The 12,998-nt window shown below is 57.7% G+C and overlaps 1 protein-coding gene across 2 annotated transcripts in view; it reads left to right on the plus strand.

Moving 5' to 3' along the window:
• The window catches only part of MEF2D (myocyte enhancer factor 2D), a 32,827-nt gene that overhangs the window by 6,421 nt on the left and 13,408 nt on the right, over nucleotides 1-12,998 (plus strand). The window contains exons 2-4 of one of the 2 annotated variants that reach the window (XM_052636842.1): nucleotides 10,176-10,366; nucleotides 10,979-11,182; nucleotides 12,534-12,671. In XM_052636842.1, coding sequence (XP_052492802.1) covers nucleotides 10,313-10,366; nucleotides 10,979-11,182; nucleotides 12,534-12,671 — 396 coding nt within the window. In that variant the 5' untranslated portion in view covers nucleotides 10,176-10,312. Of the gene's footprint in view, nucleotides 1-10,175; nucleotides 10,367-10,978; nucleotides 11,183-12,533; nucleotides 12,672-12,728; nucleotides 12,864-12,998 lie in introns of both variants that reach the window. The other variant, XM_052636843.1, reaches the window with a different exon arrangement.

Here is a 12,998-nt window from a genome sequence, read left to right on the forward strand (position 1 = left end):
AGTTGGGGGCAGACCTGGAGGAAGGCCTTCCCAGTCACATCTCTGGGCCGCTGAGCCCCTTCCCTCCACCCCCCACAGCTGCCTGCCCCTCTCTGCTGACTCCCCTGTGCATACCCCGTGGGGCCCAGGCTGAATGGGTGGGGACAGGTGTCCTGGCCCAGCTGTTCCCTCTTGTCTCCCCCACCTGTCAGCCCAGAGGGTGGGGAGCTGACAGGGAGCAGAGAGGAGGAACCTCTTGGCCTCCTCACCTGCTCGCTGGGGTGGGGCCCTGGTTGTAAAGTGTAGCTGAAGGATTGAGAGGAGACAATAGACTGGACTTCCTCCTTAGACGGAGGGTAGCTCTTGATAGAAATGGCAGAGAAAGCTGGGTATGCAGGGATCCTCACTGTCAGTAATCAGAGGGGTCTTTGTACAGTATCTTCAAGAAAGAGTGAGAAACTGCGTATTGGTGAAGGGCGTGGATCAAATCTGGGGGCAAGTGTTTGCATAGATCTGTGCAGGTACTTCCCCCGCCCCCCGCCCCCCGCCACTGTCTGCCCATGGGGTTGCGGGGTGCTCCATCTGGCTGGGCATCTTAGCCTCACCTGGCACCTTTCCTGAAAGCAGCAAGCTAATCCTGTAAGAGCTGCCTGGCTGGCCGCCTTGGCAGGCCCACGCAGCCGCACTGCTGCCCTCCCTTGCCAGGGGCTTAGAGGACTGTCCTTCGAGTCAGAAGGAGATCCAGCTGCCACCCCAAGTGGCCCCTTTAAATCCTCGGTGGCTTCCCGAGGTCATGATGTCTCTAGGAGGATTTGCTCTCCCTGATTGGATTGGCCTCTTTGGGGTGGGGCTGCTGGCGGTAATAGTAGGTGACCACTTTGCATTCTCCTCCACTGCCTCCCCTTTCCATTGGAATTGGTGCGTCCAGTGTGAGGGCCCGGCCTCAGGCCCTTCCCTGCTCTCCTTGCTCTCAAGTCCCAGCAGTCAGGACATGCAATCCCTTCATCTGCTTCAGCCTGAGCAGCCTTGCCCCTGTTCTGTGGATGGGGAAAAAAAGGACCCTGCTGCTTTAAACAAGGGGACAAACCAGAGTGCCCTTCTGAGACTGTACTGCCTGCTTTTTTCCACTTTTTCCTCTTCAGCTTGCTCTTCCTTTGGCCAGGGGCCCACACATCATAGTTTTCCCAAGCCCTCATTTCCATGGGCAGTCCCTCTCCTGATCTAACCATCAGCCCACCTGCTGCAATGGCAGGCAGCCCAGACCCAGCACTGGTGTCATTAAGCTCACCCCAACGGCTCTCAAGCTGACCCGCCCCCAAGGCCCCAGCTGCCACTTTCACTTCTGTCTCCTGAGACCCCAGAGGGAAGTTGGGTGGGGAGGTGGAAGGTGACACACTAACCGTTCCAACCGCCCCATCTCTCCTCAGCCGAGGCCTCGCTGGCCAGGGGCCCCCCGCCACCACTCTGATCAAGATGAGTGGAATGAGCGTAGGTTGCCAGGGAAGGGTTGGCTGCAGTGGGAGGGATGGTGGTTAGATAGCAGGAAGAATTTCCTGGGATAGGAGACCACTGCTTGACTTCATTCTTTCAGGGGGTATGGCTGGAAGCGTAGGTATTATAACTGGACAAACAGAGGTCAGTTTGACCTCTTCAAGGTAGGCAAGGGATCGGCCGTCTTCTAGCTCCCGTGGTTGGACTCTAATGCTGTGGCCACCATCCCCTTCCAAGTGTTACCAGCTGCCCGTGCTTGGTCGAGTAACGTCTAACAAAGCAAATTTTAGCTGCAGAGATGTCTGTGAGTTCAAAGACAGCTCTGGAAAGTCCTCTCTGTAGTCTTAACATCTATCTTGCACACTGTACTAGGCTGTTTCCTCTCACTTTGCACTCTTGAGAGTGGAATTTAGACATGGAGACAGAAATAGAAGTAAAGGACGGTCCACCCCTATCCTACCGCTGCCCCAACCTCGTCGCTAAAGAGGGCACTAGGGCTCTTCTCTGGAGGAGCCCCAGGCTGTTGTGGAAGGATCACACTTCACCTCATCATTCTCATAAAATTCCTCTAGCTCCGGTGCTCAATTGTTGCTCGTAATTACACCTTCTCCCCTCACATCCCTTCCTGGACAGGGGACCTAGACAAGAGTGGAGGACCCTGTTGGACTGAGAGCTCTAGACAGTACCACTGGATAAGTGAGGGATGTTTTCTGGAGAAGGATGAGATGGGCGATCTGAGGTGCCAGGAGCTCCACTTGGGGTCCCTAAGTGCCTAGGGATGCTGGGTGGGGGTGTCCCAGGTCCTGGAATGGGAAGTAGAAGTTGATGGAATAAGATCAGATGCGCTATGCAAACGCCCATGCAGGTGGGCAGGAGCGAATCATTACTGGTCAGCCTGCTAGCTAGAGCACGAAGCGAGGCTCTAGCCCGGCTGCCAGAGCTGGCCCCCTGATGACCGTGACAGTGACCTTGGGTCAGTCACTGCTCTAACCGGAAGCAGGTTCCCAAGCCCTGGGTCGGATGGCATTCTGTGTGTGTGAGGGGATTTGTTTGGCAGAACCTCTGCCCCCGGGGCCTGTGTGCCCCGCGTGGCACCTGCCCTGACCTGCCATGAGCCTCTGTCAAGCCTTGGGCATCTGTTGTGGAGGTTATTGTTGCGAAAGCACCCCCTCTTCGTCAGGCCTGTGCCTCCTCTCTCCTGGCCTCCACGTTGCCCTTCCCCCCTAAGCTGGAGGACAGCACGTAAGCGGGCCACCTCCTCTGTCACCTCTCCATGGTGTCACGAGAGTCCTGATCTACCTTTCTTTTGGGGCTCTGTAAAGAGCATAGGAATGTCTAGGCTGGAAGGGCACCAGGGTACCTGGTCCATGCCACCTACCCATTGTACTGGCAGGGGGAGGGGGGTGAACCCTGGAGGGGGCAGTGACTTTTTCAGGTTCACACAGTGAGTTTGGCCAGGGCAGGGGCTTAAACCCAAGCACCCAGAATCCCTACCCACAGTCCCGGTATTTCCTCGGGCTGTTCATTGCCCTTCCTCAACCTCTCCCTTTTCTACGAGGACTCAATCTCCTGTTACCACCTTCCCCCCCCCCGCCAGTTATTTCTGAGGTCGGCTGCACAGGGTGGGTCCTGGGAGCCAGCCCAGAGGCCACTAATGGAAGGCCAGAGCTGGGTTGGAAGTGCTAGAGGTTGGGGGTGGGGGTCGGCAGCTGCCTCTGTAGGGAGCCATTGGGCCTCTGAGCTGCTACAGGAAGGATGAGAGCTAGACTACAGGAAGGACAAGCTGGGGTGGGGAAGCAGTGGGGGAGGCTCAGGAGACAGACCCTCACGAGAGAGGCATCTCCTGGGCAGAGAACAGGATGGCCCATCCCAGGAGACTTGCCAAGGAGAAGAGGGCGGGAAGCCTAGGGTGGGGCTTGGGAGAGTTGTCCAGCGGAAGCTGGAGGGAGGGCCCCTAGCCCTGCTCCCCACACTAGGTGCTCCTCTTGGCAGGTCGATTCCTGTGCCTTCAAATGGGGCTGCAGTGCTTGCCTCCACTTAGGGCACCTGGGACCTAAGACCACCCCCCACCCCCGCCCCACGCCCCACGTCCAGCTTTCTTGGACTGGTCCTTCTCTCCCTCCCCCCAGCCCGACAGCCCGCCCCCAGGTCCCCTGTCGGTAAGTTAAAATTAGCTCAGTGCCCAGACTAAAAATAGCCCCTGCCCAGCCCTGAGGCTGCTGGGCTGGGGGAGGGGAGTCCCCGAGGGAGGGGACGATGGTGGGAACCAGGGGTTTGGGGAGTGAGCCTGCCAAACAGTACGTTGAAGGGAGGAGGAGGAGGAGGATGGGGATGGGTCTGGCCTGTGCCTTTGAGAGCAGACCCTAGGACGCCGGGGCAAGTGCGTGGGAGGGGCAGAGAGAATGGAGAGCAGAGAGGAGCCAGGGAGCAGTGGGTGGGGAGCTGGCTGGGCGTGTGAGAGTTGGACTGTGCAGGGTCAGGGAGAGGGGCCCTGCCTTGGCCCAGACTTTGAGGGGAGGGGAATGCCCCCAACTCCAGGACTAGTACAGCGTTTGTGAAGAAAGGGCTCTGCATACCCCTGAGGCTGCAAACCCCAAGACTCCTGCCTGGGCCCCACCTCTCAGTGGTCCCTGAGCTCCCCTTCCCACCCGTCTTGCAGAGTCCCCACCCAGCCTGTGTCTGTGCTTAGAGAGAGTGGCTTGGAAGGTTGTGAGCCCTGGAGTGGGGCAGGAATGGAGGCAGTGCCCAGGGTGTTGAGAGGGCTCCTGGGCCTTATGCTTACCTCCATCCACCTGCTCGCACTGCCTGCCTGCCCTAAAGCCTAGACCTAGCCAGAGCCCCAAGAGCCGAGATGCTCTGTCCCAGGCCAGGTCTGGGCCCAGTCCTGGCCCCTGAAGCTCTCCCTGGCTCTCCCTGCCCTGCCCTTGTCTGCCTCTTGGCGGGACTGCAGGGTCTGGGGCGGGGATCGAGTCCTGTCGAGTTACGCCCCCACGCCCCGCCGGCGTCAGGGCGCTGCGAGCAGTTGTTGAGCCTGCCTCTTGTTCTCTGCCTGCCTCTCTCTGAGTCTTTGCCTCTGGTCTCCTGCCTCTCGCTCTCCTCCGGCCCTGTCTGTCTCTGTCCACCTCTGCCCCTCACTCTGCCTTCTGCTTGGCTCTAATTCTTTTTCTGTGTCTCTTTCCCTGCGTCTGTGCATCTGTCCCCCTTTGCCACCCCCCTCTGTGTCTGCCTCGCCCACGCCTCCTCCCTTGTTAGTGAGCAGGCTGCTTGAGGCCGCCTGACTGTGGGGGTGACAGGTGGATTGGATTGTCACCCCCTCCCCCAGCGCCTGCTGCTTATTTCATGCCCTGCAGCCCAGCCACAGGGAAGGGGCGGGAGGAGGGATGACAGCTGTCTCCAGCGCCTCTTGCCTTCCCCTCCAGTCCACAGCCTGCAGCCCTGAGCAGCCTGGGAGGAAGGGATGGAAGGGCCTGCTTAATGAGAGTTGCCTTTCTCACTGTGGAAGAGCAGGGGCTGAAGCCCGTTGCTCCGTGATGGGGGCTGCTCACTCAGCCTCTCTGGGCAGCTGCTCCATTTTGACTTGCGCTGGTGTGGCAGCCCTGAAAGCAGATGCTCTGCAGTGCCTCCGAGCCTCTGGGCCACTGGGACGGAGGATGGATCTGGGTAGAAGGGGAGCGGGGAGGTAGGTGGTCCCCCGACAGCACCAGGAGAGAGGAAGTGGGGGTTACCTTTGGGAGGTGCCTGTCCTGCAGCTCTCCCAGGAAGGGCAGCCCTGCTGCAACGGCAGCCAGCTCCGAGAGGCTGCCCTGACCGCTCCCCCCACTCCTCCATCTGGCCCCAGGCCACCCTCACACAGGAACTGAGATAGCATCATTCTGAAACCCGAGAATGGTTTGAATGTTGCTCAGGTACCAAGAGGTGTTACATTGGGGGAGGCAGGGGCCTGTTACTTCTCCTATGCCCCCTCCAAACCAAGACCCCCTTTAGGGTACACACTATATATTATTTGCACCTCCTTTGCTTGTCAGTACAACCCACATATTCCTGTTGGGTCTGTGGCCCAGCAGAGAAAACTGGTTGTCCGTGGGGTCCTCCTGGAACCCCACCGTGTCTGGTCCCCTCCCTCAGCCTCTCCTCCTTGTCAAGAGTGTTGTGAGAGAAACCTCCTGCCCTCTTTACACTCCACTAGCAAAGGCTTCTCTGCAGCCACCCCTCTCCGCAGTGGGTCCTCGCCTGCCTCCCTCCCTCCCTCAGCTCAGCTGCCATCCCCCTCGTCTGTCACTCCTTCTGCCTCCATGGGGTGAGGCCCTCTCTCTGTCTGCTCCCATTACTCCCCAGTCCTGTCCTCCCAGCACTACCCAGAGTAGGTGAGTCAGAGTCAGCTGGAGCCTTTGAGGGGGGACTTTCAGTGACAGCGATGCTGCCAGCCGAAGTCATAGCTGTGCCCTGAGGTCAGGAATGATTCGGCCCTGGGGCCATCAGAGCAGAAAGGCCGTCCTGGACAACCTCCTGTCTGCATAGCAGCTCTCCACCCTCCCAAGCCTTTGGCCTCCAGGAGAAGAAGCCAAAAGCCAGGTCATCTGGGAGGGCTTCCTAGAGGAGGAGTGACTAGAGAGGGGAAGAGGAATGGGGCTGGGCTGGGCGAGGAAGAAAAGGCTCACATCTGGATAACAGATGCTCAGGCCTCTGGCTCCTGGCAGTTGGTTAGGTAATTAGGCAGAGGGCTTGATTAAGGAGATCCAGGTGTTCATTAAAATTTCCCTAATTGGCTAGGAGGGAAGCTTGGACAAGGTAGGCCTCCGTACCTTGGATGGGGTCAGTTTAGGGTTCATCGTGCCTACCCAGGTCCCAGCCAGCCCTTTTACCAAAGTAAGGGCTGAGTTCATGTTCTTGCCCCCAAGCTTTCCAAGACTCTGCAGCAACGTAGAATGGATGCATAGCAGAAGGGGAAAGAGGAGTACAGACCGAGCCTGCTTTATGGGAGCCTCCTGGTGAGATAGGAAGAAGGACTGCCCGAAGCGGGGGCATCTTCTCCTTGGGCAGGTAGCGCAGAGGTGGGAGTGGCGATGGGGAAGGGGCGACGGGAACCTGGAGTTACGAAAGTGCCTTGGACTGCCTTGGCAGGGACTGGGGGCGGCTGAGGCCTGGCCTGTTTACCTGGCTCTCCTTCCTCTGTCAGCCGAGCCTCAGTGGGCCTCGGTGCCTTCCCTGTCTTCTCAGTCCTGCTCCCTCTTGCATCCTAGCTCCCCCAGCATGAGGCGGGGGTGGGGTGGGGGGCGTAGGAGATCAGCCAGGGAGCTGGTTGCCAGGCGACAGTTGCCTGAGCAACCCCATCCTCTCCATCTCCATGTGTTCAGGGCTGCTCCTTAGAAGACTTCAGAGTCTCACCCTCTGTACCAACCAACCTGAGGGTAGGAAGGGTTGAGGACTGAAGTGGCAGGGGTGGTCGGAGGGTAGATGGTGTCCAAACAGGCAGGCTATTGGTGCAGCTGGGAGAGGAAAAGTTGTATTTCCACAGAGCACAGACTGAGGGGAGCTGGTCCTGCAGCAGGACTAACAGAAGTTATACCTCAGGAAGAACTTCTCTCAGGGCCACGGCAATAAAACAGCCCTTCCTTCCTTTCAACAGACATCTCTCCTCTGTGAGCTCCTCTTTACAGGGGATAGAGTGGTAAAGAATACAGACATGGTTCCTGCCCTCATAACGCTTCAGTCCTGTAGGGGGGCCAGGCATTAAACAGAAGCATGGAATTATGATTATTTACATTCATGATAGGGTTCCGTGGCGGCTCAGCTGGTAAAGACTGCACTCGCAATGCGGGAGACCTCAGTTTGATCCCTGGGTCGAGATCCGCTGAAACAGGAATAGGCTACCCACTGCGGCATTCTTGGGCTTCCCTGGTGGGTCAGCTGGTAAAGAATCCGCCTGCAGTGGGGAAGACCTGGGTTCTATCCCTGGGTTGGCAAGATCCCCTGGAGAAGGGAACGGCTCCCCACTCCAGTATTCTGGCCTGGAGAATTCCATGGACTGTATAGTCCATGGGGTCGCAAAGAGTCGTACACAACTGAGCGACTTACACACATACACACACACACACTCTCACTCACTCACAATAAGTGCTAGAAAGAAAAGATTAGAATACTGTAAGAGTCAGTAATTTGGGGAGGACCTAAGGAAAGAAGTTAGATTGTAGGAATGACTTTTCTGAGGATCATGAGAGCAAAGAGAGCATGGGCCATAAGCTGAGAGAGGTTATATCTCAGCAGAAATTTGCTGGTGAGCAAAAGGTGGCAAGAATGAGATAGTAAAAATAGGAGAGGGACAGAGGTGGATGCTGTAAGCCAGAGGAGGGTTATGGTGACTGCATTTACCAGTCTGGATTGGGGTTTTCAAGGCTAGATCAGAGAGTCCTGTTTTAAAAGCCCTCTTCTTGAATAATTAAATTTTAAGAAAGCCCTCCCTTGCCCTCAGTATTTCCCTGCCAAGCCCATACCACTGAAATTTTGGAAAATACAGCCTTTGGGTTGCACTGGAAGGCAGAGGAGCGGAAATCCTTGGAGTAGAGCCTTTACAGTGTTTGGCAGAGGTTGGGGTCACAGGCAAGGGATGGGATGGCTGGAGCTGGTTCTGGGTCCCGATGTCGGCTCAGCTAGCTCAGGGTTGACTGGGCTGTTGTTGGTGATGTCCTAGGGCATGCATGAAGGTGGACAGTAGAAGGCCCAGGGCCCATGGAGCACCCTGAGGGTAGGACACCGGGGAAGAGTGTTTGGGGATTCCTCCCTGGGAAGAGAGAGGGAGAGGTGGAGGGTCCTTCCTGGAGTGGAGAGGGAGCTACATTGTTTTCCGGAGATACCCGAACTCAGCAGAAGTGCTCTTCCAGCTAACTGAGCTAGGGAAGGCCTGAGGGAAAGTCCTGGTAGTGGGAGAGAGTGGGGAGGGATATTCCTGGCTCCTTCCAAGTCCACAGAGTCCCTGCCGGCCCTCTCTGCTCCCCTCTGTGGCCAAAGCTGAACTTTCGACATCTGCTGTGGAACCCAGGGGGCCACAGTTGAGTGGATATGTAAAGGCTCCAGAGAAACTCAGCAACCACTGAAATGGGGGCTGGGGAGGGGGTTCCAATGACACTTTTGTCCGGGTTGGGTGGGGGAGGTGAGAGCCCACCCCCCTGGACACTGGTGAGCTCTCCCGAAGGGCCTCTGCGGAAGGGGAGCTCTGGAGGAGGGCTGGCATGTGGCCAGGACTCCTCCCAGGACCCTTTCAGAGTGGCTTTAGGAGGCATGGGCCCCCTGCCACCGTCCCCCACTGCTCCATCTCTGGAATCACAGAGCCGGAAGGGCCCTGGGGTCATCTTGTGCCTCCATCCTGGGCCCTTCCTTTCCCCTCCGCGCCCACCCCCACCCACCGGTTGGCCTGTTAGAGCGCTGTCCACCCCCAGCATGCACCTTTTCTGGCTCGAGCATGGCTGCCATCTCTGTGCCTCCGACCACCCATTACCTCATGTTGTTCAGTGTGGGGCTCTGTTTCCCCTCCCGGCTCTGGAACTGGAGCTCTTTGAGCAGTGGGCCGTGATGGGTTTGTAGGTGCACAGAGACGGGGGTCCCTCTACCTGGTGCCCGTGTCCCCTGGCTGCCAGAAGCCTCTTTCCTGTATGGCACTCATCTTATATTTTCTCTGCTGCTTAGAGCTGAGCAAGTTTGGGGGGCACTGCTCTTAGTCTGAACTTGGGTTCTAGACATGGCCCATTCCTCTAGAGCAGGAGTGTGTAAACTATGACCCATGGGCCAAATCTGGCCATGCCGCCTTTTCTTAAAAATCTAGTTTTATTGGGGCACTGCCACACGCATTCCTTTAATTGTGTTGTCCACAGCTGCATTCACGCTGCAATGGCAGAGTTGAGTAGTTACAATGGAGACTATGGCCTGTGATGCCTGAAATACTTACGATTTAGCTTTTTAAAGAAAAAAATCACAGACTTGTGGTCTAGAGGGTTTGTTTGTTTGTTTGTTTGTTTAAAGCAGCAGAATCCTTTCTTCAAGCCTGAAATTTAGGCCAAGGCCCACTGAGCAGAACAGATTGGTGTCCAGGCGCCCTGGTTGAAGGGGGAGAGGGCTTTTGCCGCCTGAGCCCTGCTCTGGGTCTGCAGGCTCCAGGGCTCCGAGTCAGGTGTGAGCCCCACTGCTCTGGACCTGCACTGGCATGCTCTTGAGCCAGGGGCGCAGACACACTGGCGTTCTGGTAGCAGGTACCCCGTGTGAGCTGTTCACACTCTTGGCCTGTGTTCACTTGGCCCATTCTCTGCACCAGGCTCCATACGGGAACTGCCATCCTTGGCCAGTGGGGCAGCCGGGGAGCCCAGGTGTCTGTTCTGGGACAGCTCTGGGAAAAAGGGAAGGCCTGAGGCATTCTCTAAGACCCAGACCCTTGGAAGTCAGGGAGCTTCCTGAGTGTATTCTGTCTGACCTAAAACCTGAGGGCAGCTGTGATGGTGTGGGAAAAGCCTTTAGCAGAGTCCTGGGCCTGAGTGAATTCTAGCTCGTGCTTGGCTGTGGCGTGCCATCGCCTCGTTGACACCATTTCCTCGGTTTGTGGATGGGGCTCAGATGCTGCCAGCCTCTCACAGGGGTGCTGTGAGCCTGGCCGGGGTGCCCAGGGAGCTGGGCTGCGGGTTGCCTCGGCTGACAGTCCTCTTGTAACCCTCCCCACCCAGGAGGCTGTGCAGAAGGTGTCCTGCAGACCATGAACTGAGCGCTGGTGCAAGACCGTTCATGAGCACAGTGTAAGGTGTGCTGAGCCCGCCACCCAGCAACCCCCTCCCTTTCCTGGCACTGAGGATCCCCAGAAAAGATGGGGAGGAAAAAGATTCAGATCCAGCGAATCACCGATGAGCGGAACCGACAGGTGAGGGCATCCTGGAGCCCCACAGAGTGGTTGTGGGCAGGGAGCTGGCCTCTGCCTCCACTCCTTCTGGCCACTCCAAAAAGGCTTCCTGGAATAAGGGGGCTCTAGAGTCTGTTATGGAAGGGCAAGGGCTGAGTTGGGAAAAGAGGAACCCCCATCTCCCTGCATCTCTTAGAGTCTTGTGTCCTAGAACCCTAGGACTCACCTGCTGCTGCGGCCAGGCAGACCTGTGTCCCTCCCATATTCAGCATGCAGGCCTCAGAACATGCCCAGGCACTTCCCCTTTCACAGGATGAATCCCTCCCCTCCTCCTATCCCAAGGGAAGAGCCTGGAAGCTCTTGTCTTCTCCTTCCCTAACCTCTTCATAGCCTCCAGCCCAGAGATGTGGAGTTCTGTCCATCTGACTTCTTTGCCATCAGTGAATTGGCTCCGGGCTGTGTCTTGGCCATGTGTTGGCAGAGAGGTGCTGACCTGTTTCTTCCCCAGACAGGGGCTCCTAAGAACAGGGCTGTGTTACCCTGAGGCAGGGGCTATGTCCAGCGGCCTGTGGGTGGGACTTCTGGGCAGCCCTTGACTGAGCCATACCTGGCCGCCCACCCACCCATCTACAGGTGACGTTCACCAAGCGGAAGTTCGGGCTGATGAAGAAGGCGTATGAGCTGAGCGTGCTCTGTGACTGCGAGATCGCGCTCATCATCTTCAACCACTCCAACAAGCTGTTCCAGTACGCCAGCACGGACATGGACAAGGTGCTGCTCAAGTACACGGAGTACAACGAGCCACACGAGAGCCGCACCAATGCTGACATCATCGAGGTGGGCCGCGCGCAGACCCCGCCCCCGCCTGCAGCTGCACACCCCACGCCCACACGTGTGCACACCTGCCCCGTGAAGCCCCTCACCCATGTGCACACGCATATAAACCCACATCCTCTCACACAAACCCGGGGAAGGAGGAAGGCAGCAAGGTAGGAGGGCAGCAAGGTAGCTGTCAGCTGGGGCTGCCCACTCAGCCCATGCCCCCCAGCACCCTCTGAGCCATTTTCCTCATGTCTGTCAGGTGTAGCATGACGTCTCTGCTCTGTCTTCTCTCAGATTCTCTCTCTCTTTTCTTCGTTCTCCATCTTTTGATGTGCTCCCGCCTCTGACTCTTTCTCTCTGTGTCTCATTCTTTGTTTCCATCCCTCCTGCTCTGTCTCTGTCCCTTTGTGGGTCCCTGTGGCTCTGTTTTCTGTTTCAGAGAGAGCCGACCTGATGAACCATTAAAGGACATGGGCTTAGGAGTCCAGCTCCGGCCTTTACTGGCTGTGTGGCCTTGGGCAGGTGGTTCTGCAAGCCTTGGTGCCCACCCCCGTGAAATGGGGCCAGCGCCTGCTTTGAAGAGTGTTGTGCATTGAATGAGACAGCCCAGTGTCTGCTTCCCTCACTGGGGGTGCAGGCCCTGTGCCGATGAAGAGGGCGCCTGGGGAGCCACAGGCCTGCCTTCTGGGAGCAAGACTTGATTTTAACAGATATGGAGGAAATTCCTCTATTTTTATATTAGAGAAAATAGGTTTACTCTAGACTAGAAAGTAAAATTTACATTCATTTTCAAGACAAAACAAGCATCTGTGAAGATGTTTTGAGCGTGGAGAGGGCAGCCTGGGGGTCTCCTCTAGACGCGTCAGGGGTGCGTGCCCTGCTTTGTGCGCGAGAAGCACGAGCCTTTGGTCGGGGACAGCGCACAGGGCGGTGCATGCCAGGAACTCAGGAAATGCAAGGAACGATGTTGCTTTCTCCCTGTTATTCTTCTCCCTGTCTGTCTCAGGCTCTGCTTCTCTCTCCCCTTCTCTTTTAAACAGAGCCCAGGGGTGGAGTCAGGCAGTCAGCCCTAGAGCTGCCTTCTCCCGGGGAGCCCTCTGCGCCTCTGGCCGGGGCTCACCCAAGGGTGCACAGGCACCGCCGGCTCAGGGCTGGCCCCTCAACCCATCCCCCAGAAATGCCCACCCCACCACCAACCACATAGCCACATGGTGCCTCAGGAGGGGTGGGCCACCGTGAGGGGAGGGGGCTGAGAACCCTGAGGTGGGGAGACAGTAGGGGAGTCTTAGGGAGGGGCTGGAAGGAGCGCCAGAGGGCAGGCAGGGGAGGACCCTCACCCCTGCTGATGGTAGTGGTGCGGTTACAGACCCTGAGGAAGAAGGGCTTCAACGGCTGCGACAGCCCGGAGCCCGACGGGGAGGACTCGCTGGAACAGAGCCCCCTGCTGGAGGACAAGTACCGGCGCGCCAGCGAGGAGCTGGACGGGCTCTTCCGGCGCTATGGGGTGAGCCCCACTCACTCTCTCTCTGTTGGCCCCCCCTCCCGGCCCCTTCCCCCCCAGGCGCTGCACAAGAAGCACAGGGAATGTGAGAGCCCTGAGGTGGACGAGGTGTTTGCCCTGACCCCCCAGACGGAGGAGAAATATAAAAAGATAGACGAGGAATTTGATAAAATGATGCAGAGTTATAGACTGGCCGTGAGTAGTCGCATGGAGGAGCGCCTCCCTGTGGTGCATGGTGTGGCTTTGCGCCCCGGCCCTCGGCGGCCTCTGGTGGATGTTCTGCTCTGAGCCGCGTGGGGCTGCTGGTGACCACTGAGGACCCTCTGAGCC

The sequence above is a fragment of the Budorcas taxicolor genome, chromosome 3 (genome assembly GCF_023091745.1).
Source record: "Budorcas taxicolor isolate Tak-1 chromosome 3, Takin1.1, whole genome shotgun sequence".
NCBI classification, from domain to species: Eukaryota; Metazoa; Chordata; class Mammalia; order Artiodactyla; family Bovidae; genus Budorcas; species Budorcas taxicolor.